We start from the raw sequence: 25809 nt of genomic DNA, 5'->3' as shown, positions 1-25809 counted from the left end.
ATAATAGAAGTAATGTAGTTTGGCATCACTTGAACTGCCATGGCCCAATGCTATGGCATCAAAGGAGTTGTAGTTTTACCTACAAGAGCTTTCTGTGCCAAACTATGCTGGTATCTCACTAAAACTACAACTCCATGGCAAAGTGGTGTCAAAACTGCTGGCACCTCACCAAAACTACAACTCCATGGCAGTCAAACTGCATGAATTCTACCTAGGATTGACAGATGCAGCCTCATCCAGCCCTGCCAATTAATGCGGAGCTGCGGGTATCATTGGTTGGATTAGCCTCCTAAGGGGGTGGGCCTTTAGGGGGTGACGTGAGAGGGAGGCGGGGCTTAAGAAACCTTGATAGGAGAACACAATCTGCGGGGCTTTCACTTGGGCTTGGATGCTGCGTCGGGTGGGGATGCTGCGGTTCGTCTCTGGCTGAGAGGAGCCATGGAAGCGAAGGCTGGATTGGGCAGGTAAGTGGGGCATGAAGAGCCCACTTGGGGCTGAAAGGAAAAGAGGAGGAGGAGGAGTGGGGGGAGGCAATCCCGTTGCCAGAGCGTTTGTTGTCGTGTTTCTAGGCGGCTGCGACAGTCGTCACTTCGCTGCTTTCCAGGCTGGGGGCGACTTCCAAACACCAGGATGGGCACCAAACTTGGGGGAAGTTCTTCTTCTTTGGGGGGATGATTGTAGGATTTGAAGAAGGGGGAAAGGACTTTGCTCCAAGCTCTAGATCAGTGTTTCTCAACTTTCCTAATGCTGTGACCCCTTAATACAGTTCCTCATGTTGTGGTGACCCCCAACCAGAACATGATTTTTGTTGCTACTTCATAACTAATTTTGCTACTGTTATAAATCGAAGGGGACTCAGAGCGGCTTACAAGATATATATATATATATATATATATATATATATATATACACACACACATACATACATACATACACATATACATACATACATACATATACATACACACACACACACACACACACACACACACATATATACACACAAACACACATACATACGATATATTATTAGCATAGTACAATATCAGTAATATATATTGCTATATTGTACTATACCATTATATTGTAATATTATTAGTATTACATGTAATATAAAATACATAATTATATTATTATATTATATTATATTATATTATATTATATTATATTATATTATTAGCACAGCACAGGAGACAAGGTGGAACTGTCGTCTGCCCCCCTCTCTCTTCACTCTGGCCCAGAGCAGCAGTTAGTGCTGGGACAAGGGGTCCCCAATTGATGACATATGTAGTGGTAGGGATTTATAGTTCACCTACAATCAAAGAGCATTCTGAACCAAACTTGGCACACAGAACTCCCATAACGAACATAAAATATTGGAAGGGTTTGCAGGGCATTGACCTTGAGGTCTGGAGTTGTAGTTTACCTATATCCAGAGAGCACTGTAGACTCAATGATGGATCTGGACCAAACTTGGCACAAATACTCAATATGCTCAAATGCAAACACTGGTGGAGTTTGGGGAAAACAGAGCTTGATATTTGGGAGTTGTAGTTGCTGGGATTTATAATTCACTTACAATCAAAGAGCATTCTGAATCCCACTGATAGAATTGGGCCAACCTTCCCTCACATAACTCGCATGACCAACAGAAAATACTGTTTTCTGATGGTCTTTGGTGACTCCTCTGACACCCCCTCACAACCCCCCCCCCCCCACGTTGAGAAACTGCTCTAGATGGGTCAATGGGAGCTTTTAGGAAGAAACTAGGAAAAGGAATATGAGAAGGGTCCGATCGTTTTGCTACACATCTTTGACCACCCCCCCCCCCCAAACTTTATAAGCATTCACACTATCAGCTCTGGATGACTAAGAATCAAAAGTAAAAACATAGTGCTGGTCCTCCATGTTTACGGATTCTGCACCCACAGATTCTACTATCCACTGCTTGAATGTGCTTGAGCCTCCAAGAGTTTAGGATCCCCAGGGCTACTGGAAACAAACTCCAGCAGATACCAAGAGCCCATCATAGTTAATACAGGTGGTACAGCCAGCATGGCATTATGGTTGAAGTAAACCTCTAGAGACCAAATACAGTCCAGCTGACACAAGGGGCGCCTTTCTCTGAGCTAGAGACCAAGGTTTGAACCTCTGTTTTGTTATGATAGTCCAGACTATTTGATGAACTGCATCTCCCACTATAGATCAATTCAGACACTGCGGTCATCGTAGGAGGCCCAGCTCTCGGTCCCACCCCTGTCTCAAGCATGGCTGGTTGGAACGAGAGAAAAGGCCTTCTCCATGGCCACCCCCCACCTCTGGAACTCCCTTCCTAAGGAGTTAAAGATGGCCCCCTCCCTCCCTGTCTCAAGAAACATCTGAAGATGTACCTTTGCTCACTGGCTAACGAAGAGGAGTAGATGGTATTTTGAATCCAGGAAGCAGGGTGAGCTCCCATCTGTCAGCTCCAGCTTCATATTCAGGGACATGAGAAAAGCCTCCCACAGGATGGTAAAACATCCAGGCATCCCCTGGGCAATGTCCTTGCAGACGGCCAATTCTCTCACACCTGAAGTGACTTGCAGTTTCTCAAGTTGCTCGTGACATGAGGGGAAAAAAAGCCTCAGAGAAAAGCAACCCCCCCCCCCCCAACCAATATGACCAAGAAAATCCTGTGATAGGTTCACTCTAGGGCTGCCATTGGTTGAAAACTTCTTGAAGGCACAGAACAAAGAAGAATTTGACAAAACCGGCGACTAGAAACAGCACAACTGCAGTGAATGCTTACAGTGCCTACAGGCTGAAACACATGATTCTAAGTATCATTGTACCTGGGGATTAATAGCATCTCTGGCCAGAGTGTGTGTGCCTTAGAAGGCTCAAAAAGTAAAAGCATACAGTTTTAGCCCTTTATGTATATCGATACAGTGTATATAAGCATGTGGAAAATGTCTTTGTAAGTATAACTAATTACAGGGATATTTCGGATACAAATAATACATTTCTGTTTGAAAAACTGCATAATTATTTTACAGCCAGTCATTTTGGTGTCAACCAGTGCAGTTCACACCCCGCTCACCTCCCAACACCACAGTGATCCTTTTTGTGTTGACATACCTTCAAGTAGACTCATGTCAAACATATTGCAGGGTTTTCTTGCCTTTGGTATCTTCTAAGGGTGAGAAAGTGCAACTTGCCCAAAATTCGCTCAGTTGGTTTCCATGGCTAAGTGGAGATTTGAGCACCGATGTCCCAATTTAATGTTCTGCCCCCTGCATAATGCATTTTAGAAGACGATTATTATTTTATTTTGCCGCAATTCTAAATGTGTAACTTGAGACTGTTTTCAGTAATTTACTTTTCAGTAATTTAGTTGGAACTAAATTACTGAAAGGAGCCCCCGGTGGCACAGTGGGTTAAAGCGCTGAGCTTGTTGACCGAAAGGTCGCAGGTTCGATTCCAGGGAGTGGCGTGAGCTTCCGCTGTCAGCCCTAGCTTCTGCCAACCTAGCAGTTTGAAATGCAAAATGTGAGTAGATCAATAGGTACCGCTCCGGCGGGAAGGTAACAGTCATGCCGGCCACATGACTTTGGAGGTGTCTATGGACAACGCCAGCTCTTCGGCTTAGAAATGGAGATGAGCACCACACCCCAGAGTCAAACATGACTGGACTTAATGTCAGGGGACAACCTTTACCTTAAATTACTGAAAACAGTCTAAATTACTGAAAACAGCCTCAAAATTATGAAGTTACACATTAGGAATTGCAGCAAAATGAAATAATAATTGTCTTCTGAAATGCCATATAAATAATACAGACAGCAGCAGTCAAAGACAAATTAATTGCTTGCATTACTCTTAAAAAGAAATGAATATGTTTTAAACTGATACCTCAGTGATGGAGTAATGATTGGATCTGTGATGAAAAGGAATCCCTGGATAAAGGACCAAGGTTTACCTGGGTTAAAAATGCATTCGTTTCCCAGTTCACTAATATTTTGCTCACTTCTCTTCCACCCCAGCTTTGCCTGGGCAAGAAATGCCTCTGTCTTCCTCACTCAACTGCTTTTTTCTCTTCTTTCCAGCCTCACTCTCCCCATTTGGATGTTTGTTCAACCTTCCCATTGCTCATTCCTCTTAACTTCCTTCTCTTTGTATTACCACAGTCTACAACCCCATGTGCAAGCAACGTGATTTCCATATTAGCCATATTATTTGCCCAATATGCAAATTACGTTACGGGTCATGAAAGGGTTGAAAAGCGTGCACACAGAGCTAGTTTCTCACTCCCAAACATTCCTTTCAAAGTTGCTTAATAGGAAGAAGATTTGGTTGTCTTTGCATATAATGGGCAGCCTGCAGCTCAGGATGCTTTGCACACTTTGGGAACCCCTTTCCATTGCTACTTTTTCTCCTCCATAGTTTGGGCACCTTTAGCAACTGTAGGCAATACAAATATGGCACAAGAATACTTTTTCCAGTATTAACTCAAGTAATAACCAAATAGTTACAATTTAAGATTTAAATAGTTCAATGTATTGTCGAAGGCTTTCATGGCCGGAATCACTCAGTTCTTGTGGGTTTTTTCCGGGCTATATGGCCATGTTCTAGAGGCATTTCTCCTGACGTTTCGCCTGCATCTATGGCAAGCATCCTCAGAGGGTGAGGTCTGCTGGAGCTGGGAAAAAAAGGGGTTTATATATCTGTGGACTGACCAGGGTGAGACAAAAGGCTTTTGTAAGTTGGGCTAGGTGTGAATCTTTTCAACTGACCACCTTGATTAGCATACAATGGGCTGACTGTGCCTGGAGCAAACTCTTAATGAAAGGTGCTTAGATGTCCCTGCCTGTTTTTCTCTCTGCTGTTTTAATTTTAGAATTTTTTAATACTGGTAGCCAGATTTTGTTCATTTTCATGGTTTCTTCCTTTCTGTTGAAATTGTCTACATGTTTGTGGATTTCAATGGCTTCTCTGTGTAGTCTGACATGGTGGTTGTGAGAGTGGTCCAGCATTTTTGTGTTCTCAAATAAAATGCTGTGTCCAGGTTGGTTCATCAGGTGCTCTGCTATGGCTGACTTCTCTGGTTGGAGTAGTTTGCAGTGCCTTTCATGTTCCTGGATTCTTGTTTGGGCGCTGCGTTTGGTGGTCCCTATGTAGACTTGTCCACAGCTGCACGGTATACGGTAGACTCCTGCAGAGGTGAGAGGATCCCTCTTGTCCTTTGCTGAACGTAGCATTTGTTGGATTTTCTTGGTGGGTTTGTAGATTGTTTGTATGTTGTGTTTCCTCATCAGCTTTCCTATGCGATCAGTGGTTCCCTTGATGTATGGCAGGAACACTTTTCCTCTGGGTGGATCTTCATCTTTACTCTTGTGGCTTGTTCTTGGTCTTTCAGCTCTTCTGATGTCTAGGACTCAGGGACTCAGCCCACTTCATTGAAAAAATCAGCAATCTCAAGCTAAATACAAATGACATACTGATCAGCTTCAATGTGGTGTCTCTATTTACCATGGTCCCAGTTGCAGACACCATGACACTCATCAACCAGAGGTTCCCAGAAGACATCACGGCGCTGTTTCACCATTGCCTCACCACCAGCTATTTTCAGTGGGACAATGAATTCTACGAACAGAAAGATGGAGTAGCTATGGGGAGCCCTCTCAGCCCAGTCATAGCTAACTTCTACATGGAACAATTTGAAAAACAAGCTCTTGAAACAGCAACCAAAAAGCCCACTATATGGTTCAGATATGTGGATGACACTTTCACCATTTGGAGCCATGGAGAAGAAGAACTCAACAGGTTCCTGGAACATCTTAACAGCATCCACCCTAACATCCAGTTCACTATGGAAAAAGAAAAGGAAGGAAGATTGCCTTTTCTAGATGTCCTAGTCATCCATAAACCAGATCAACAATTGGGTCACACCGTTTACAGAAAACCCACACACACAGATAGATATCTACATAAAAACTCCAACCATCACCCAAGTCAAAAAAGAAGCACCATTAAAGCCTTGGCAGACCGTGCAAAAAGAATCTGTGAACCCCACCTCCTCCAAGATGAACTGAACCACCTCAACTGGGCTCTACAGGCCAATGGATATTCCACCTCAGACATCAGAAGAGCTGAAAGACCAAGAACAAGCCACAAGAGTAAAGATGAAGATCCACCCAGAGGAAAAGTGTTCCTGCCATACATCAAGGGAACCACTGATCGCATAGGAAAGCTGATGAGGAAACACAACATACAAACAATCTACAAACCCACCAAGAAAATCCAACAAATGCTACGTTCAGCAAAGGACAAGAGGGATCCTCTCACCTCTGCAGGAGTCTACCGTATACCATGCAGCTGTGGACAAATCTACATAGGGACCACCAAACGCAGCGCCCAAACAAGAATCCAGGAACATGAAAGGCACTGCAAACTACTCCAACCAGAGAAGTCAGCCATAGCAGAGCACCTGATGAACCAACCTGGACACAGCATTTTATTTGAGAACACAAAAATGCTGGACCACTCTCACAACCACCATGTCAGACTACACAGAGAAGCCATTGAAATCCACAAACATGTAGACAATTTCAACAGAAAGGAAGAAACCATGAAAATGAACAAAATCTGGCTACCAGTATTAAAAAATTCTAAAATTAAAACAGCAGAGAGAAAAACAGGCAGGGACATCTAAGCACCTTTCATTAAGAGTTTGCTCCAGGCACAGTCAGCCCATTGTATGCTAATCAAGGTGGTCAGTTGAAAAGATTCACACCTAGCCCAACTTACAAAAGCCTTTTGTCTCACCCTGGTCAGTCCACAGATATATAAACCCCTTTTTTTCCCAGCTCCAGCAGACCTCACCCTCTGAGGATGCTTGCCATAGATGCAGGCGAAACGTCAGGAGAAATGCCTCTAGAACATGGCCATATAGCCCGAAAAAACCCACAAGAACTGATTTAAATAGTTCTTAAATCATTCTTAAACATAGTTCTTAAACATCTCAACGCAATATACATTGAGATTAAACAATCCACAAATTTGCAGTTCGTTGTTACGTGCTATCTAGTCAGCTATGATTTATGACTTATGGTGACAGATAAACTGTTAACAGCTATGCCCAGATCTGTATCTCTGAGACATTCAGACTCAAACGGGTTCTGCTATGTAGTTGGATATGCAATGAATTGCATATTTTAAAGACTGTTTAAAAGGACTGTTTATTCCCTCTGTTCTCTGTATGAATTCAGAGAGGCTGCTGTAATATATTGTTGCCCTATTTGATCTTTTAAACTGAAGTAAAGGTACTGTTACTTGTTACACAAGCCTTAGTGACACTTTATTATACTGCATTGTATATCTTGGTTCAGAAACTGTGGTTTATTTACATTTACAGCAAAAAGAACTGACCCGTTACAGCGATTTCAAACCACTTTAAATGTTACCACTTTAGCTCCATCATACTTCTAATCTTGGGGTTTGCAATCTATTGAGTGCTTAACATTCTGTGTGCTTACCCTATACTAGAGTGTTAGAGCTCTCTAGCAGAATAGTTCAAGATACTACAAATCCCAGAATTCTTGCTGCCTTCATATGTGGTGGAGGGCACAATTCCATTACCCTGAATTGGTGTATGAGTTGATATCACTATTAAAATTCATTTCACAGTAGTCAGTAGCCAGAAACCCACCATTTAAGAAGCAATTATTTTACTGTCACCCTAGATCAGTGGTTCTTAACTTGTGGGCCGCCGACCACCAGTGGGCCACAAGGATGAAAATCTGGTCCGCGAGCCTCCTTCCTTTATTTTATTGTATTGTATTTATTTTATTTTGGTTACTTTTGCGCCACCTGCCACTCCTTCTGTCACTGACCATGGCATATGTTCTGTATCAGAAACTAGAGGTCTATTCATTGCAATTTTCTGAATCAGCACCCCAAACCAAATCTAAAGTTGACCAAAAACTGATTCGTAACCCTTTTAGTACTAATGTTGGAGAGTGGTCCCTGGTCAGAAACAAAAGGTTAGGAACCACTGCCCTAGATATTCTTGTATTTGTAGTCCAAAATGTCTAAGTCTTATATGTTCTGGGTTTGCAAAGCCTGGTGCCAGAGGTTCAAAGTGCTTTCTTGCAGAAGATTTAGAATTAAATAATGGAAAGCAGTGTATGTCTGCTTTCTTCCTTTGCTATTGTGCTGTTTCCTATCCTCAGTCAAAAAAGTTATATATGGAATTGGTATACAGGCAGTCCCCAAGTTACAAACAAGATAGGTTCTGTAGGGTTTTTCTTAAGTTGAATTTGTATGTAAGTTGGAACAGGTACACTATATCACTATATATATATATATATATATATATATATATATAGAGAGAGAGAGAGAGAGAGAGAGAGAGAGAGAGAGAGAGAGGCTGTAGATACAATAAAGAAGGGTTAACAGCCCTATGGAGTTTGTTTTGCTGTATCTATGTTCAGAAGATTTCACCTCACTTTCTGTCCCTGTGAGAATTGGACTCTGAAAAAATTAGCTTGTTGTGAGTAGTGATAAAGCCTCAGTGGAGACACATTTTCCCCATGAAAACTTTTTCAAGAGTGAATTTCCCTTCCCAGAGGAAGTTTTCTATCACTTCCTGTTGTCTCACCCCTGCTCTTACCTATGAGTCATATGTAAGTCGGATGTTTGTAACTCGGGGATTGCCTGTATATTGGATATTTAATTGTACTTCTGTATTTTTCTTTTTTTATATAGTGTCATAATGGGACCGGAAAGTGAAATGAATAAACACAACAACTTGTTTAAGATAGACTGTTCATAATGCTAAGTCTAATTACCATTTTTTTACAGGTCCCATTGTGGTAGATTTGTAGCATTTGCCTTCAGTAAGAACTCCTTCCCTTGCAGACTATATATATTTTTATTACGAAAGGATATCGAAGATTAGGTGCAGAAACAATATTTGGGGAAATATTTGGATGCTGAAACTTCATTGTTCGATTCATGCCATTTTTCTTCCATTTATGCTGCAAAGTATAAAGGCCCCTTTTTTTATTGGCACAATTGTAATTTTCCCTTGTCTTAAACTAATTTCAAATGTCCTGTACTGGCAGGAATGTGTTACTTAGAAGATGTAAGCAAGTGCATTTTTAACATGCAGCAATTGCTAAAGAAGATAGTTTGAGTAAAAGGCCACATATAACCAAAAAGAAGACTAAATAGTTGTGTTTCCTCAGTTCGTTAATTCAGCATCCATTTTAGGCAACAAGAACTGATCCCACTCTTAAGTGGATGGTTTCGAAATAACCAGTAAATCCTATTTGTACATATTCCATATATGATATTACTTTTTACAACCTGTAGAATATTAAATGCAGATCTTTATTAAGAAAATATTGGTATATACCATTTATCAGGCGTATGTGTGCAGACCAATAAACATAGCATGCTAGCAAATTCAAAGGTCATGGATCTTCCCTTTGGGTACAACTATTCAGTGGTTGCTTGGTTATTAAAAATGTAATTTCCTGTTGACTTCCTCCATCATAGCCTCCTCATATATAATTCAAGAGTACTCACTCTGTAATAAGTGGATGGTCATCTTCAGAGGAAGTGCGTTTTATTATGAAATAGCTTATAGCTGCACTGCAGTATAATTTCTGCTAACACCAAATGTACTTGAATGAATTACACCCATGAGAGAAGATAGCCAAGTCTACTCTAGCTATCTCTATTCGTATATGTTTATGTGTATCTGAAGCGATGAATAAAAAAACCTAAAAACTATAACAGGGCAAAACATTTCTGTTTCTATCTGCTTCCACCAAAATATTTTTCTCATGTTATATTTTTAGTTCTGCTTGTAAATTGCTTCAATGAATATACTATATATATATTCAGTAATTAAGTGCATCAGTGCTCTCAATTTGTATGATTTCTTCTTAATTTTTATGGCTGTAATCTTTTCATTTTGCTTAATGACTCTATTCAGAACCTCCAAAGCTAAAACAGGAATGACAACAGACATCCTTATCGAGCTCCTTTTTGTATCTCACATGGGATAGGCAACTCTCAGTTAACTATTATTCTAACACAACCTCTGAGGATACTTGCCATAGATGCAGGCAAAACATCAGGAGATAATGCTTCTAGAACAAGGCCATATAGCCCGAAAATCCTACAACAACCCAGTGATTCCGGCCATGAAAGTCTTCGACAATATTATTCTTACAGTTTGCATAGAATAAATCTACTGTATATACCGTATATGCCGGCATATATGACAACTGGGCGTATAAGACGACCCCCAACCTTTCCAGTTAAAATATAGAGTTTGGGATATATTCACTGTATAAGACTACCCCTCTTATAACACACACCAAATAAAAATTATAAAAGCATCAGATTTGATTTCAATATGGTAATTTTCCTATTACTGTACCTCCTTCTCTGCCTCTCAGATCTCGCACATGCACACCTACACCACTTTACTGCAGTCTTCAGGAGCGGGATCTGAGAGGCAGAGGAGGAGGTATGGTAATAGGATACAAGGATGGGCCACACAGGTAAAAGAGGTGTGTTTGTCTGGGCCCAGAGCCACTCTATCTCTTTTTTCCATACCCCAGGCACCCCAGAAGCCTGCAGCTTGCTCCGCCCTTCACTTACACCTTGCCAGTGAGGCGCCCCTTCACCTCACCATCGGGACCGCATTAAGTCCACGAATCCTAATGAATGGATTTTCTTCTACTGTACTTGTACAGCGTCACCCTTAATGCTTTCATACAGTCACTCCATACGACAGGGACACAGCCATTGCCATTTTTGAGCTTCCCCTACCATATGCGGCAACCACAGATTCTCCAATCCGATTGGAAGTTTCAACACCCGCTCTATAAGACTACTCCCATGTATAAGACTGCTCCCATGTATAAGACGACCCCGCATATAAGATGACCCCTGACGCTTGAGAAGATTTTCTTGAGTTAAATAGTAGTCTTATACACCAGAATATATGGTACTTGAGTATAAGCCTAGTTTTTCAGCACATTTTTATGCTAAAAAAGACCCCCTCGGCTTATACTCAAATGAGGGTCCTGGAGGCACGAGGCTGAAAGTAGCCCTTTGTAGGGCTTCTACCAGCTGCATACCTCCTCCCCTTCCGACACAGCAACCCAGCTAGATCTCTGTGCCGAGAGAGGAGGAGATGAAGGCATGTGGCCTCATATTGGTTGCTGTGTCAAGAGGAGAGGAGAAGCTGTGCGCCTCAATTAATGTCATTTTATTGGTACCTATTTTTATTTTGAAATTTACCCATAGCTGCTGCATTTCCTACCCTAGGCTTATACTTGAGTCAGTAAGTTTTTCCACTTTTTTGTAGTAAAATTAGGTGCCTTGGCTTATATTCGGGTTGGTTTATACTTGAGTATATACGGTAGCTAACCATGTCATGAAATTGTCTCTCAATGTCATCTCTTCTATCAATCTAAAAAGAAGAACCCAGTTTAAATTGATAAAAGCTTTTGCTGTGTCCAAAAATATCAATGAAGCCTGCTTCTTGTATACTTTCTTCCAAGTATTCCTTCCAAGTACTCCCTGTGGATATATATTCAAGTATTTTCCAAGCTTTGGGCATTGACTCCAACTTCTTGTCTTCCTGCACACCTTCCAAAAGTTTTCTATATTTTATAACAACATCACTTGCTTTCTGCAAGAAATCAACTCTAAATCTTTGACCCTTAAAAGTACATTTCAGTCTTTCCAAATTTTCCCATTTAAATGAAATTTTCTTCTGCATTTTAATAACTTATTTATTTATTTGCCACATTTATACCCTGCCCTTTTTACCCTGAAGGGGAGGCAGAGCAGTTTACATATAAGGCACAATTTGATGCCATACAATTATACACCAGACAAAATAAACAATGCATTAAAACCAAGCACTAAAAACATATAAAACATTAAAATCACTTATTAAAGTCACATAATCCAATACCATGGTCGAAGGCCATTCCAATTGTCATTGCACTATTCTGCTTTCACTTATTGCACTGTGATATTGCTATCTAAAAGCTTAATCTCACAACCACATTTTTAGCTTTTTTTTGAACGTCAGGAGGGAGGGGGCTGATCTGATTTCACTAGGGAGGGACCTCCACAGCTGAGGGGCCACCACTGAGAAGACCCTATCTCTCATCCTCACCAATAGTGCCTGCGAAGGAGGCGGGTCCAGGAGCAGGGCCTCCCTAGCAAATCTTAATGTCCAAGATGATTTGTAGAAGAAGATAAGTTCAGACAGGTAAATTGGACTGGAACCATTTAGAGTTCTGCACACATACACAATTGTTTCAGAAGTTATAAAATTACTTATTTTGATTTAAAAAAATCTAGATCCTCCCAATCAGCACACTTGGAGTTCTAATCCAAGGAAAACCCCTTTTCAGGGCTACTATTTGCTTTATTCATTCCACATTCAAATATTAATATATTCCTCTGACCTTTAGGTACCCCCTTCAAAATTTCAAGCAGACATGATTTCAGTTTATGGGAATCCCAACTCCCTGTGGATATATTCAAAATCTCAAAGACATTTACATTTGTGCATGCGTGTGTTTGTGAAGCTTTCAAATGGGACCAACTTTACAAGGCTTAGTAAACTCCTCAAGCAGGGCCTAGAGAGGCAAAAGAATAGCACAGTGCCAGCTGCAATATAAATTACTGATTAGAAGAGCTGCCAGAGCCTCTATTGTGAGAGCACCGTATGAGCCAGGGATCCTGAAAAGGTTAGCTTAACGGTGGCGGCGCCTGCGGCTGTCATAAATGACACTTTACTTTCCAATTCTGAAGGGGAGAATAACTCTGAACTTTTCTCTGAAAGGTTAACTTTGTGAAAATGAGAATTATATTGTTTTGTGACATCAGAAGACACAGAAAGGCATAACCTATGCTTAACATTTAGCAACATTATCGCTGCAGTCATACCAAATATTACAAAAAGTTCTTTTTTAAAACTCTCTGTCAAGTGTCGTAAAATAGCATTGCTCAAAAGCGCTCCTGTAAAATGAATTAATATAATTTCTAAAATATATTGCTGAAAGAGAATTGAATATAAAAATATGGACTCCATTGAAATAAGGCAGTTCTTTTCTAAACTCCTCCCTTAAGAAAAGTAGATGGTTTGCTCTGAACAAAAAGTCCTTTGGACTTGGGGATATTTTAATATTAAAGAGAAATTTGACAAGAGATATATGCAGCAAGTTAAATTAGTAATGTTGAATGGTTAGTAGTGTAACAACGGGGGGCAAAATGAGGGCTCAAGAATGAGAATACCTTTGTCCAAATTGAAGTTTCCTTCTCACCAAAAATGTATGGTATGGAGTGAGCCAGACATGGAAAAAGGTTCACACCGCAAACTTTTTTATTTGTTACTAGCTGTTCCCGGTCATATGTTGCTGTGGCCCAGTCTGGTTAAATGAAAGCAAAAGAAAAGAGAATGAGCAGGTTTCTAATTTTGGGAGATTTAAGGTTTTGAGCAAACGGACATTTACTGCTTTATTTATATAGATAATAGTCTAAATAATGATAATAATAATAATAATAATAATAATAATAATAATAATAATGGTCTATCAAAAATACATCACACAGTCCTAGACGCTTGGGAAGCTTGGGAATGGCAAGAGTTTGACTTGTTAAAGGTCAGAGATATTGTTCTATAACTCCAGTTATCTTCACAGATAACACCCAAGCCTGGCTACAGTATCCTTTCCATGGGGTTGAATCCAATGCATTAATAACTTGGCACTTTAATCACTTGGTTACCGTCCTTCCTACTTTACAACATCTCTTTAAATATACTTTACTTTCTTCTTTAACTTTGGCAAAATCTTCACACTGAGAAAAACTAAAGTGTCCATGCCTGCCTGTGCCGTGCATGTTTTGTGCCATGGCACAGAGAGTGCGAGAGGAAAATCAATCTAAAGCATGGGTTATTGTTGGAAAAACCCATGTAATAAATATCGAGCAGAATAGGCAATCTGCCTTCTTTGTTCACACATGGGAAAATTGGAGGTTTCAGTGAGATATGGTATTAGCATACTCCCACACAGGAAGATTGTGCAGGAAAATGGGAAGCAGGTGGCAGTTACAGATCATAGGAGATAATGCTGTATTGTATTATTTCTGCCTCACCACACCACTCCCCAAAATATATGTATACCCATCTTGCTTTAAGCTCTCCCTAGAGAGGTTGGTTTTTGACACATGGTGTCCCAACTGAATGGCAAGTGTAATCATCTTTTGTTTGCCTCTTTTTTCCAGTGACTTTTCTGGAATACTGCATCTTGGAAAGAGCAGCATTTACAAGCTGGGTTTGATATTATGTTTTTTGGAGTTTGCGTGCTCTCTGGTTTTAATTTGTTCTAAAAGAGTATTTCAACTTCTTTTTGAAGTCTTTATCTCTTTTTTGTTTAAAATGTTTTTACATGTGGTCTATCACCTTGGGAAGCTTGATAGGCTGGAAGACAATATTTAAATATAACATTTTTTTAAATAAAAGTATCGCTTTACAATTTCTCTTTTCAATTTAGACAGAAGCCTGGCCATAACCCCAAAAGATGTTCCCATTGGCCCAGGATGTGTTTACATTGTAGAATTACTGCAGTTTGATACCACTTTTAACTGCCATGGCTCAATGCTGTGGAATTAAGTTGAAACTAAAACCAGGCAAGACAAAGATACTCCTGGTCAGTCGTAAGACGAATCAGGGTGTGGGATTTCAATCTGTGTTGGATGGGGTCGCATTCCCTCTGAAGATACAGATCCACAGGGGGTGATCCTGGACTCATCATTGACCCTGGAATTCCAGGCGGTGCCCAGGAGCTCCTTTGCATGGCTAAAACTTGTGCACCAGCTTCACCCATACCTTGAAACAGCAGGCTTGGTCATGGTAGTCCATGCCTTAGTCCATCGCATTTGAACTACTGCAATATTCTCTATGTGGGGCTGCCTTTGAAAATAGTTCGGAAGCTGCAGTTAGTGCAGAGATCAGCAGCTTGATTGCTAACTGGAGCACCATATTGTGAGAGGACTTCTCCCATGCTGCGACAGCTTCACTGGTTGCCGGTCCGCTTCCTGCCTAAATACAAAGTGCTATAATGCCTAAATACAAAGATGGTTCAGGCCCAGGGTATTTGTCAAATCACATCTCCTTGTATCACGTACTCAGTAGTCTACAGAGGACGACCCCCCCCCCCCCAATTCTCGTTCCCACCTCCATCACAAGCTCGGCTGGTGGGAACGAGAGAGGGGGCCTTCTCTGTGATTGCTCCCCATCTCTAGAAGTCTCTCCCTAAAGACATAAAAATGACCCCCACCCTCCTTTCCTTTAAGAAACTTCTAAAAATGTATCTATGCCCTTTAGCATATGGAGGAGGATTAGGACTGCTGGCTAATGATACGTCTTAAATGTAACATCATTGTCAGCCATTTTTAATGTAATCTCTGATAATTTGTCTTTAGGGTGCACATTGTAATGTTTATGTTTTAGTTTTTGTCTTAATTGATTGTTTTTGTTATTTTATTTTGATGCTTAATTCCTTGTTGTAAATTTTCGGTGACTCATTATTTTGTATTATTGATGTGTTTCCACCTATTTTGAGGCATTGAATGTTTGCCTTTTTATGTGTTAATGGCCTTGAGCTCCTCCAGCAAGAGAAGATGATCTAGAAATAAAGTATTATTGTTAGTATCATCATCATCGTCATCATCATCATTATATTGTAGTAGTTTGGTGAGGCGGTAGCACTTTTATAGAGAAGGCTAAGTATCTGGAAAAACTACAACTCTTGTTGTAGTTGAGCCATGGTAGTTAAACTGAAGTCAAACTGCATTGATTCTACAGTGCAAGTGTATCCTCAGTCAGTTTTGTGTTCCAAGTGGCAATGTTTATCTTCTTGTCTTCCCTCCATTGGGTTTTTCTCTTTCCCTATTTCAGGACATTGTTGTGAGGATAAAACATGTTGAAATGTGATATGAATGTTGCCTTTCCCTTCCATGGTCTGTATATTCAAATAAAAATGATGATTTTTATTTCACACTTCTGATATCTCAACTTATGAAATGAGTGGCTTGGCAGCAAATAAGCATTTCTCTGACATACACGCAAACCACCCTTGCTTTGACATTTCTGCGAAGAAACAAGGATTCTGGAGTAACTGGAACCAAGCCAGAAGGCACTGGGTGGAACAGCACTGCATAGAACTGGCATTTGGAAGCTGTTTCCCTGGAGCCTTTTCTTTCCTGAAGTTGCTTCTTGGAGATAGACATCTGTTATCTGCCGTGTTCACATTGTCTTTGCTTCCGTTGTCATTGTTCATTTCTGCCTTTTACAGAAAGGTTTATCTGTACAGTCCAGATGGGTGTTGTCTCTGGAAAACTGTGAGCTTTGCAAAACAAACGCAGGGAGAAAAAATCCACTTGGCAGAAAGACTCATACAGGAATTGAAACACCCAAATACAAATGCTGATCCTTGAAAATGTGAGTACCACCATATTTGTGCAGAGGTGGTGGCAGATCCCCAGTGTCTCCTGAGGATTGACAGAGGGGGGCTTTTTTAGGGTCTTGTTAATACTCTTGACAGTTTATTTCTTCTGTTTTTTGTATTATCCTATGCAGAAAGAAAAATTGAACCTGGCACTGGCAAGTTGGAAACCTAAGGAGTAACCAAAGCTCCTGTGGGAAAGTGAAGAGATGGGAGATTTCCCCAACACCCATAGTGCAACCTTTAATTCCAATGTGGAGGTAAATAAAATGAGATTAATTAGTTTATTATTTATTAATTCACCCTATGTATACCCCCACCTCTGAGGGGACTCAAGGCGGCTTACAAAAGAGGCAATTATTCAATGCCTTAAAACACATACAATTCCAAAATATTAAAATTAAAAATTAAGTTAAAATTCATACATATTATATATTATATGATCTGAAGAGAAACCAGAGTATATTAGATATTTAAAAATATTACAATCCATATCAAAATCACACCATCCATAATCATCAAAGCCGTTCCATAATTATTGCACATATTCCAAATCTGTTATTTCACTGCACTGTTTTTCAAAAGCATGATCCCACAGCCAAGTTTTTCATTTTCTTCTGAAGGCTAAGAGGAAGGAAGCTGATGTAATGTCACTGGGGAGGGAGTTCCATAGCTGAGGGGCTGCCACTGAGAAGAGCCCCCTCTCTCGTCCCCACTAGTCGTGCTTGCGAGGGGGGTGGGGCTGAGAGCAGGGCCTCCCCAGACAATTTTAATCTGGTTCATAGGTGGTTCGTAGAAGGAGATACGTTCGAACAGGTAAGCTGGACCAGAACAGTTTAGGGCTTTATAGGCTAAAGCCAGCACTTTGAATTGTGCTCGGAAGCATACTGTCAGCCAGTGGAGGCAGGGGAGTTGTGTGCTTCCTGTACACCGCTCTGTATGTGAGTCTCATATTGAGGCTTGTAAAATATATAGAAGTGCTTAAACAGAAACTGCCTGGGAAGTGCATGCTTTGATCTTTTTTCTTTTTTTATTGGGAGTCTGCAAGCATGATATCCCATCATTTGTAGGCGCTGACTCAACAACTGTATCATTTCTTGCATTTCAAGGTGACGGTGTAATGGATGGGAAGGCAGATTCCTTGGTAATGACCATGCATTTGCTTGCCAAACCAGGACACGCACTCCCCTTGCAGCAAGCCCTTGACAAGCTTCAAGAATGGATCTGTCTGGATGTGCGTCTCTTCCTTGTTTCAGAGCGTTCATCTCCTATTAAATATTATGAGACTTACCGCCAAAAAAGCACCAGGTTTCCTGGAACATCTGTTCTGCTCTTTCTGCATGAAGACCTGGGGGAAGAACGGATCTTCCAAGTCCATGATTTCTTTCAATATCCACCATGGCAACGTATCCACATCGAGAGTGCTGGTGGGAAGCAGACTCCTGATGCCCTGGCTCACCAGGGTTTCTATGGGCTGGATGAGCACATGCCCGTTTGGGGACTCAGGCAAGTGCACTATGGTACGGAAATTGTGCGTGTCACCCTCTACTGTAGTTTTGACAACTATGATGACGCGGTGAGGCTCTATGAGATGATTCTGCAGCAAGAAGCGACGGTGCAGAAAAGCACCTTTTGTGCCTTCGTGCTTTATGCAACCCAAAGCATTGCGGTTCAGCTCTGTTTGAAGCAGCTGCCTGTGGGGATGTGTGTTGACTCCAAGGAGTCTTCAGTGTTGCAGTTCCAAGTGCATGAAATTGGACAGCTGGTTCCTCTTCTCCCAAATCCCTGTGTTCCAATAAGCAGCACACGGTGGCAAACAGAAGACTATGAAGGAAACAGGATCCTACTGCAGGTATTATTTTGTCTCTAAATGGTGGGGTGATAGTGCAGCAGGGCCATTCTTCTCTGAATTAACATATGACTTCTGGGTCACATATGGCTCTGGCCCTTTTAATGAGCTTTGCTGAATTTTCAGGCTTGTAAAGCTTCCCTTAAATGTTTATCTATTGCACTAGATATTGAAAGACAGTATTATAATGGTGGATTACTGTTGCAGTGGTTGATATCCTTGCAGTAGACACTGTATTAGACTGTTTGTTGTTGCCTTTTTCATAAGAATTATATTTAGCTCTTTAAAAATATTTATGTAAGGAAGGGTTGTTAAGGCCTGGGGTCTCCCCATGATTTGCCAGAATTCTGTCAAAACAGATAGGCAGGGCACTTTAGTTTTCTGGCATTGCATTTCGTTGCAGAATTCATACAAAACTAAGACCTATGGCAAAATAATGTTATGATATTGCCTGGGATGTCGGTAAACCAGGCCTCCAAGTGTAAGTCACTTGCCTCATACAGAGAAAACCAGAAGTATTTTTAGGACACAAATTGTTTTCGTTGCTCTAAAAAGTTGTGAAATACTTTTATGTTTTGTTGAAGATTATTCCAGTGGCTTTAAGCCAGTGGTTCTCAAGCTGTGGGTCCCCAGGTGTTTTGGCATTCAACTCCCAGAAATCCTAACAGCTGGTAAACTGGCTGGGATTTCTGGGAGTTGTAGACCAAAACACCCAGAGACCCACAGGTTGAGAACCACTGCTTTAAGCAGTGGGTAGAATGTGACTGGTGGAAAGATGTGTGGTTAGGTGACCTATAAACTGGCACCTAAAGTTGATCATGGTGGCAGGACATATACAGTAAAGGTTACATCTTAAGTTTTTAATATGCTGCTTATATCAGAAACTTTTCATTATTAATTTGCTGGCAAATGCCTTTGAGAAGATCAGGTGAAGACTTGGCTATACCACCAGTGCCAGATTATAATTAGCTTTTTTTTTCTTTCATAGGTTCAGGGCATTTCAAATCACAGTGGACACCAATGTTCACCATCCAGTTCGCTAACTTTGGATAAGGAAGAGCCCCCTTGTTATCATGCAAGTTCATCCCAGGTGACTGCCAAAAAAACTGCTGTAACACAGAAAAACCGAACTCTCAGAGCCATGAAGAATAAAAATAAATCTGCGCAGAATCGAGCACATCTTTCAGGAAATCATTGTGGTCAGTTACAAAAGACCATTTGCTCATCAACCCGCTCATACAGCCCAACAGAGTCTTCTCAACAGGACCAAAGTACTTCCCACGGAAGATTGGCTACTAAGTGGAGACACTCCAGCCATGAACTCTGGTTGCATCAAAAGGACGAAGAGATGAATGTTGATACAGGCAACAGAGTAGTATCCCCTGAATGCAGTGATTCCCCGCTAAATAGGTTTTCAAAGGACCTGGAAGATATACTTCTTCAGTCCTGGGCACCATCCACTTCAGTTCCAGGCGCTGACTCCAGAATCAGCTTACATTCCAAAGGAAGAAACCCTGCATTGTCACATAGTGGTAAAAGGACTAAAGACTCAGGACACAGAGTGCCAGGTTTTGACTTGGGAACATCAGAAGCAAAGTATGGAAATAGAGAGGAGGAGGAGGAAGAATTCTTTATATGACTTTCTTTTCTAGCTTAATTTCTAAGTGCCTTATTTCTGAAATGACAGAATGAACAATCTGTATGCTGCACAAAGACCCTGTCCTTGTGTAGATACCCCAGCTACCCTATACTACCTTTTCATATTAGTGTTTTTAAAAAAGAAAGCTTAAAAGTAGTTTGCAGGAAATCCAAAATGTTTATGAGCTAATTATGACTAATTCTAGGGCCCAGAAAAAAAAGAGCATAAAAGATTTGAGCTACGTTTCATGTTTTAGAGGACTATTGTGCAATAGATTGTTTTGATGATTTTTGAGCTTATTGTTGTGTGCCTTCTGACTTAGTTTTGGGTTGCCATAAGTCAGTAATTTCTGACTTACGGCAGCCCTAAACTAATCTTATCACAGAGTTTTCTTGGCAAGATAATTAGTCATTGCCTTCCTCCGAGGCTGAAAGAGTATGACTTGCCCAAGGTCACTCAGTGGATTTCCCTAGCCGAAAGGGGATTTGAACCCAAGAATCATAGTCCAGCACTCAAACCACTATATACACTGACTTTCGCACTTACAAAGTGTCATTACAAACTGGGTAGAGGATTTTCTTCCTCTTATAAAAGCTTTTAACATCTGTCTGCTGCCCCCATTTGGTAACACAGCAATTTCACAGTCTGTCCTTTTGTCTGTGCAGCAGAATTACATTACCAGTTTGCCCAGAGCTTTTTCTAATTTCTGCAGATGCATCCCATTGAAGAGACTTTTGGGACCATAGAGTTTACTGCATTCCAGTGGCTTGTAGATGACTACTCTGCATGAGAGAACAGCCTGCTTTGTAGTGTGTAATGCCATGCTGGGTTAGAATCCTTGCAGTAATAAAGATGCTGGAATTCTCTACGATGAGTGGTTTTTATATTTGGTAGATGGCAAAGTAAACAAATATTCTACCATATAGCAAGAAATAATATGTTTTAGAAGCTAGGATTATTGAGCTGTCAATTAAGTGACAACTTGCAAATATTTCCAAGTTGTTGTTATTTTAAAATTGCAGTCTCAGTATCTTCTATTGGGAGTTCCCTTTATTTTTCTTTCATTGTAAGTGTCTGTTGCTGTTGTGAGCCTTAACATTATTTCTAAACTATGGTAATTCTAAGGTCTGGAAGCCAAGCCCTATGGGGAGGGCTGGGGGAGCTGAGTATTTTTAGCTTGAAGAACAGAAGGTTACAAGGGGACATGAAAGTTGAAGTATTTGGAAGAATGTCATACCGAGGAGGAAGCAAATTTATTTTCTGCCGCTTTGAAAACTAGGACTTGGAACAATGAGTTAAAATTACAGGAAACAGCTATCCAACAGTGGAACTCACTGCCTCGGAATGTGGTGGAGGCTCCATTTTTGGAGGCTTTTAAACTGAGGCTACATGGCCATCTGTTGGGGATGCTTTGATTATGTACTCCTACATGGCAGGGGGTTGGACTGTACCACCATTGTGGTCTCTTTCAACTCTTATTATTCTAATGTGAATTTATCAGGAGATTTTCGTGCCAAAATTTGTTCAGAGGAAGTTTGCCTTCCTCTGAGGCTGAGAGATTATAGCTTGTCCACAGTTACCCAGTGGGTTTCCATGACCAAGCAAGGATTCAAAGACTGATAATCCAGGGTTGTAGTCCTACACTCAAATGACTACACCACCCTGGCTCTGTTGGTGTCTCTGCTCATCTTGTAGAACTGGTTCTTGCTTCACATGACATCTAGTTGTAGAGCAATGGCACTGTTAACCTGACTAAGGCTGTTCTTCTTGATGCATGAATAGTGATGTAATAGACTCAGGGTTTGCCAGCTTCAAGTGCCAAGGTGTTTTTTTTTTTATGGCAGAGATGATTATGTAAATCAACACATTGACTGTATTGTTTATTCCCTCTGACCATCACTGCAGTCTACACAGCAGCTAGTGGGGAGGGGAATACTTTTTTTGGGATGTACTCCTGCTGCACTGTAAAGTATTTTGAGGTGGCTTGTTCTTGAATGGGTTATTAGATCCATTAATTTTGCCATTTTATACAATGGCAAAATCAAGACTTGCTTTTTGGGGGGTTTTAAAAAATATTTTAAATATGTGGGTGGTGGAATCTGTGGTTATGGAAAGCTGCCTGTACATTATTGTACAGTTATTCTCCTCCCTCCAGAGTTTAGCTAACCTTGTTTGCCACCTTTTTGCTACTTGTTTACAAATGGAATATGAAAAAGCCCTAGCATGTCTCCAGAAATGTGTGCCTTAGGCCATCTTCTTGCACCTGAACTCTAGAAACACAATGCCGTTTGAACTAGAAACCTTTATCAGTTTTTTCCCCTTTGTTAATACTCTAGTTACTGCAGAAATACTGTCTGAGTGAATAGGCTTCTTCCTGCTTGTGCCGCTCCGCTTGATGACGCTTGATAATGAAAGGTACACCAGGCTTATTGCATGTGGCTTGTGCCTATCGCTTTCCAAGTGCTCTTAACAGGAGGTGAAGTGATGAGTTAATAGTACAACTGAGTCATATTCAGTAGCACATAGCAATATAAATACATGAACATATGGTCAGTGTTGATGTGAGTGGGTATACCTGAATGGATGAGATGGCCTATCCCAGGCCATCTCTACACGAGTATTTCTGCCCTGCTGAATCTGGAATCAGTGAATAGACAATGTAACCTGCTTCTGTAATGGCACATCCCTATGTCCCCACTACCGCCAGCTATAGAGCTCCCTGTGAACACCAGGTTGTCATATCTGCTGATGTCAGAATGGGTGCTCCATAATCAGCAGAGCAACCTCTTGTCTTGCTGTTCATACAGATGCCCCATTCTGACATCAACAAATGGACAGGCAATGGTCTGGCACTTGCAGGGTGATTAGCAAAGAGAGATGAGCCTTCTCCTGCCCCTGAGCTTTTTCTTTTTGTGTCAGGAGTAACTTGAGAAATTGCAAGTCACTTCTGGTGTGAGAGAATGAGCTATCTGCAAGGATATTGCCCAGGGGACACCCAGATGTTTGACCATCCTGTGGGAGGCTTCTCTCATGTTCCCACATGAGAAGCTGGAGCTGACAGACAGGAGCTCACCCCATTTCCCGGATTCGAACCACCGACCTTTCAGTCAGCAGTCCTGCCAGCACAAGGGTTTAACCCATTGCGCTACCTCAGAGAAAGGGTGATAGTGGTGGTGTCCATCTGGACAGTGAATTGGGCTGAAACGGGTCTAATCAAACTTTCCATTAGACTGCAAAGCCCCAGGATACTCTAGAGCAGGGCTTCTTAAATGTTTCCCACTCACGACCCCTCTCTGCTTAAGAAATTTGAATATATAGGCATATAATATTGGTATAACACCGCCCAGAAAATTTTGGTTGTTGTCTGGGCTTTTAGTCCTATTCCTGGGGTATTTGTGGTGCTGATTCAGAAAGTTGCATTGGACAAACTACGTCAGCTCTAGATATGGTTATCATGGTTTTCTATGGACAAGCAGATGACGACTGATAAAACGGCATATGTTCTGTATCTCAAAAACTAAAGGTGATGGGGAAAACTGGTATCATTTTTGGAACCAGCAAGTGAAATATACCCAGAAACAGGGCTAACATTTAAAGCACCAAAATGTGTGTTGGCCTGGGTAATAAATCAGCATTTGCAAGGCTTGCTAAACAAGCTTATTTCCCTTTTAATGCAGTACAGCTGAAGCATTTTTGTCAGTTCATTGTAAATACTGGTGCCCTCAGTGCCACAGTGGGTTAAAGTGCTGAGCTGCTGAACTTGCTGACCGAAAGATCGCAGGTTTGAATTTGGGGAGCAACATGAGCTCCCGCTGTTAGCCCCAGTTTCTGCCAACCTAGCAGTTTGAAAAGATGCAAATGTGAGTAGCTCAATAGGTACCACTCCGGCAGGAAGGTAATGGCACTCCATGTAGTCAGGCTGGCCACATGACCTTGGAGGTGTCTACAGACAATGCCGCCTCTTCGGCTTAAAAATGGAGATGAGCACCAACCCCCAGAGTTGGGCACAACTGGACTTAATGTCCAGTTACCTTTACCTTATTGTAAATACTGCATGTTGTTGCTGACAGATTTGTGTTAAGGTCAAGAAACCTTTTCCTCTTGTCAAATTTTTGTGACTCCAACATTGAGCTAAGAGGACCCCATTTGAGGCCAGGATTGATAGTTTAAGAAGCAGTGTTCTAGAGCAGTGATTCCTGAACTCTAAGCTTCCAAGTATTTTTGAACTTCAAATCCCATGAGCCTCAACTGCCTTATACAATGATCAGGACTTTTGGGAACTCAAGTCTAAAACCCTTGAAAGGCTGAGGGAGACTGAAAGACTAGCGTTTGGGAAACACTGCTCTGGATTTTCCTGTGAACTCCAGAGTATTCTCCAACTTTACCTAAAGGAGAGCAATGTCGAACTATGGGCAAATATCCAGGATACTTACCAGAAGTCCCTGTGCAATATGTAGACAGCCAGCAATGGAATTTAGGGGAGTTCAGGTTTTTTTCATGTAGACAAGCCCTCAAAGAGCTACTGCCAGTTAGCACACACAATACATGTCCAGATGGAACAACAGTTTGGCCTTCTCTTGCTTACACTGGAACAGACTGAAGAAAATGTGTTATCAGCTATCAAGCTACACAGTTTTGCTGGCATTTATTTTCACATATTTCTATTGTAGTAAATTCAATATTTGTGAACATGATCTTCCCAAACAGAATGTATGGTTGAGCACACCATGTTCATTTTATTTATAGACGGCTCCTATATTTAAAGAAATAAACACTAATTTATATTCACAAAGTGAGACCTATCCTTTTAAATATTGCAAGCATTCTACTCTCTTAGCAGTTAGAACACTCTTCATACCACAGTGCAATAAATATCCATCAGAGCTGAGAAGTAATGAGTTACAATGATTAATTGTAATTGGTCACATTTTACAAAAATGAAGTGAATAGTGGTAACCTAACAAGATAACCTAACCAGGCCCTCTGGTGGCGCAGTGGATTAAACAGCTGAGCTACTGAACTTGCTGACCATAAAGTTGGCGGTTCAAATCCAGGGAGCGGGGTGAGCTCCCGTTGTTAGGCCCAGCTTCTGCCAACCTAGCAGTTTGAAAACATCCAAGTGTGAGTAGATCAATAGTACTGCTTTTGCAGGAAGGTAATGGCACGCCATGCAGTCATGCTGGCCACATCACCTTGGAGGTGTCTACGGACAACGCCGGCTCTTCGGCTTAGAAATTGAGATGAGCACCAACCCCCAGAGTTGGACACGACTGGACTTAATGTCAGGGGGAAACCTTTACCTTAACAAGGAATAACAAATTTCCTTTGATTGCAAAAAGTTATGTGCCAGTAGTCTTACTAAACAGTAGAAGTAAAATTGTGGCTGGTTAAAATATTGGTGTGTGCTGTTGCCTTTTATTTATATTTACAGATTTACATTCTGCTGTGGGTTACATGCATAGGAACACACTGTTCCATTCTGACTCCTGGAACTTTTTGCAGATTGAGGAAGAATTGTCTCCAGTTCTGGACACCTGAATTCAAGAAGGATATTGATAAGTTGGCACATATCCGGAGGAGGGTAACCAAAAATGGTGAAAGGTCTGGAAACCAGGCCCTATGAGGAGAAGTTTAGGGAGATGGGTATGTTTAGCCTACAGAAGAGAAGGTTGGGAGGAGACATGATTGCAAAGTTTAAATCTTTGAAAGGCTGTCATGAGAAAGAGGGAGCAGGCTAGTTTTCTGGTGCCCTAGAGACTAGGATTCAGAGCAATGATTTCAAATTGCAGGAA

The 25809-nt window shown here is 41.2% G+C and overlaps 1 protein-coding gene across 2 annotated transcripts; it reads left to right on the top strand.

Annotated features, from left to right (window-relative positions):
* The first annotated feature begins 345 nt into the window (after nt 1-345).
* Nucleotides 346-25414, top strand: FAM124B (family with sequence similarity 124 member B). 2 transcript variants are annotated; one of them, XM_067465961.1, is made up of 5 exons: nt 346-464; nt 16380-16525; nt 16664-16789; nt 17639-18381; nt 19367-25414. In XM_067465961.1, the coding sequence occupies exons 4-5, from the start codon at nt 17650-17652 to the stop codon at nt 20015-20017; spliced, it is 1383 nt and encodes a 460-aa protein (XP_067322062.1). In that variant the 5' UTR covers nt 346-464; nt 16380-16525; nt 16664-16789; nt 17639-17649; the 3' UTR covers nt 20018-25414. The 2 variants fall into 2 exon arrangements, with proteins under 2 accessions (XP_067322062.1, XP_067322063.1); XM_067465962.1 differs by lacking the exon at nt 16380-16525.
* The last annotated feature ends 395 nt before the right edge of the window (nt 25415-25809 follow it).

Source organism: Anolis sagrei, chromosome 3 (assembly GCF_037176765.1).
Source record: "Anolis sagrei isolate rAnoSag1 chromosome 3, rAnoSag1.mat, whole genome shotgun sequence".
Classification (NCBI taxonomy): Eukaryota; Metazoa; Chordata; class Lepidosauria; order Squamata; family Dactyloidae; genus Anolis; species Anolis sagrei.
Note: the sequence above shows the minus strand (reverse complement) of the source record. Positions and strands in the feature narration are given on the sequence as shown.

Excerpts from the sequence above, each read along its gene's own strand:
- FAM124B (XM_067465962.1), top strand. The coding sequence starts at position 17,650 with ATGGATGGGAAGGCAGATTCCTTGGTAATGACCATGCATTTGCTTGCC. Across the intron at positions 18,382-19,366 it reads GAAACAGGATCCTACTGCAG|GTTCAGGGCATTTCAAATCA; the intron begins GTATTATTTTGT and ends TTTCTTTCATAG.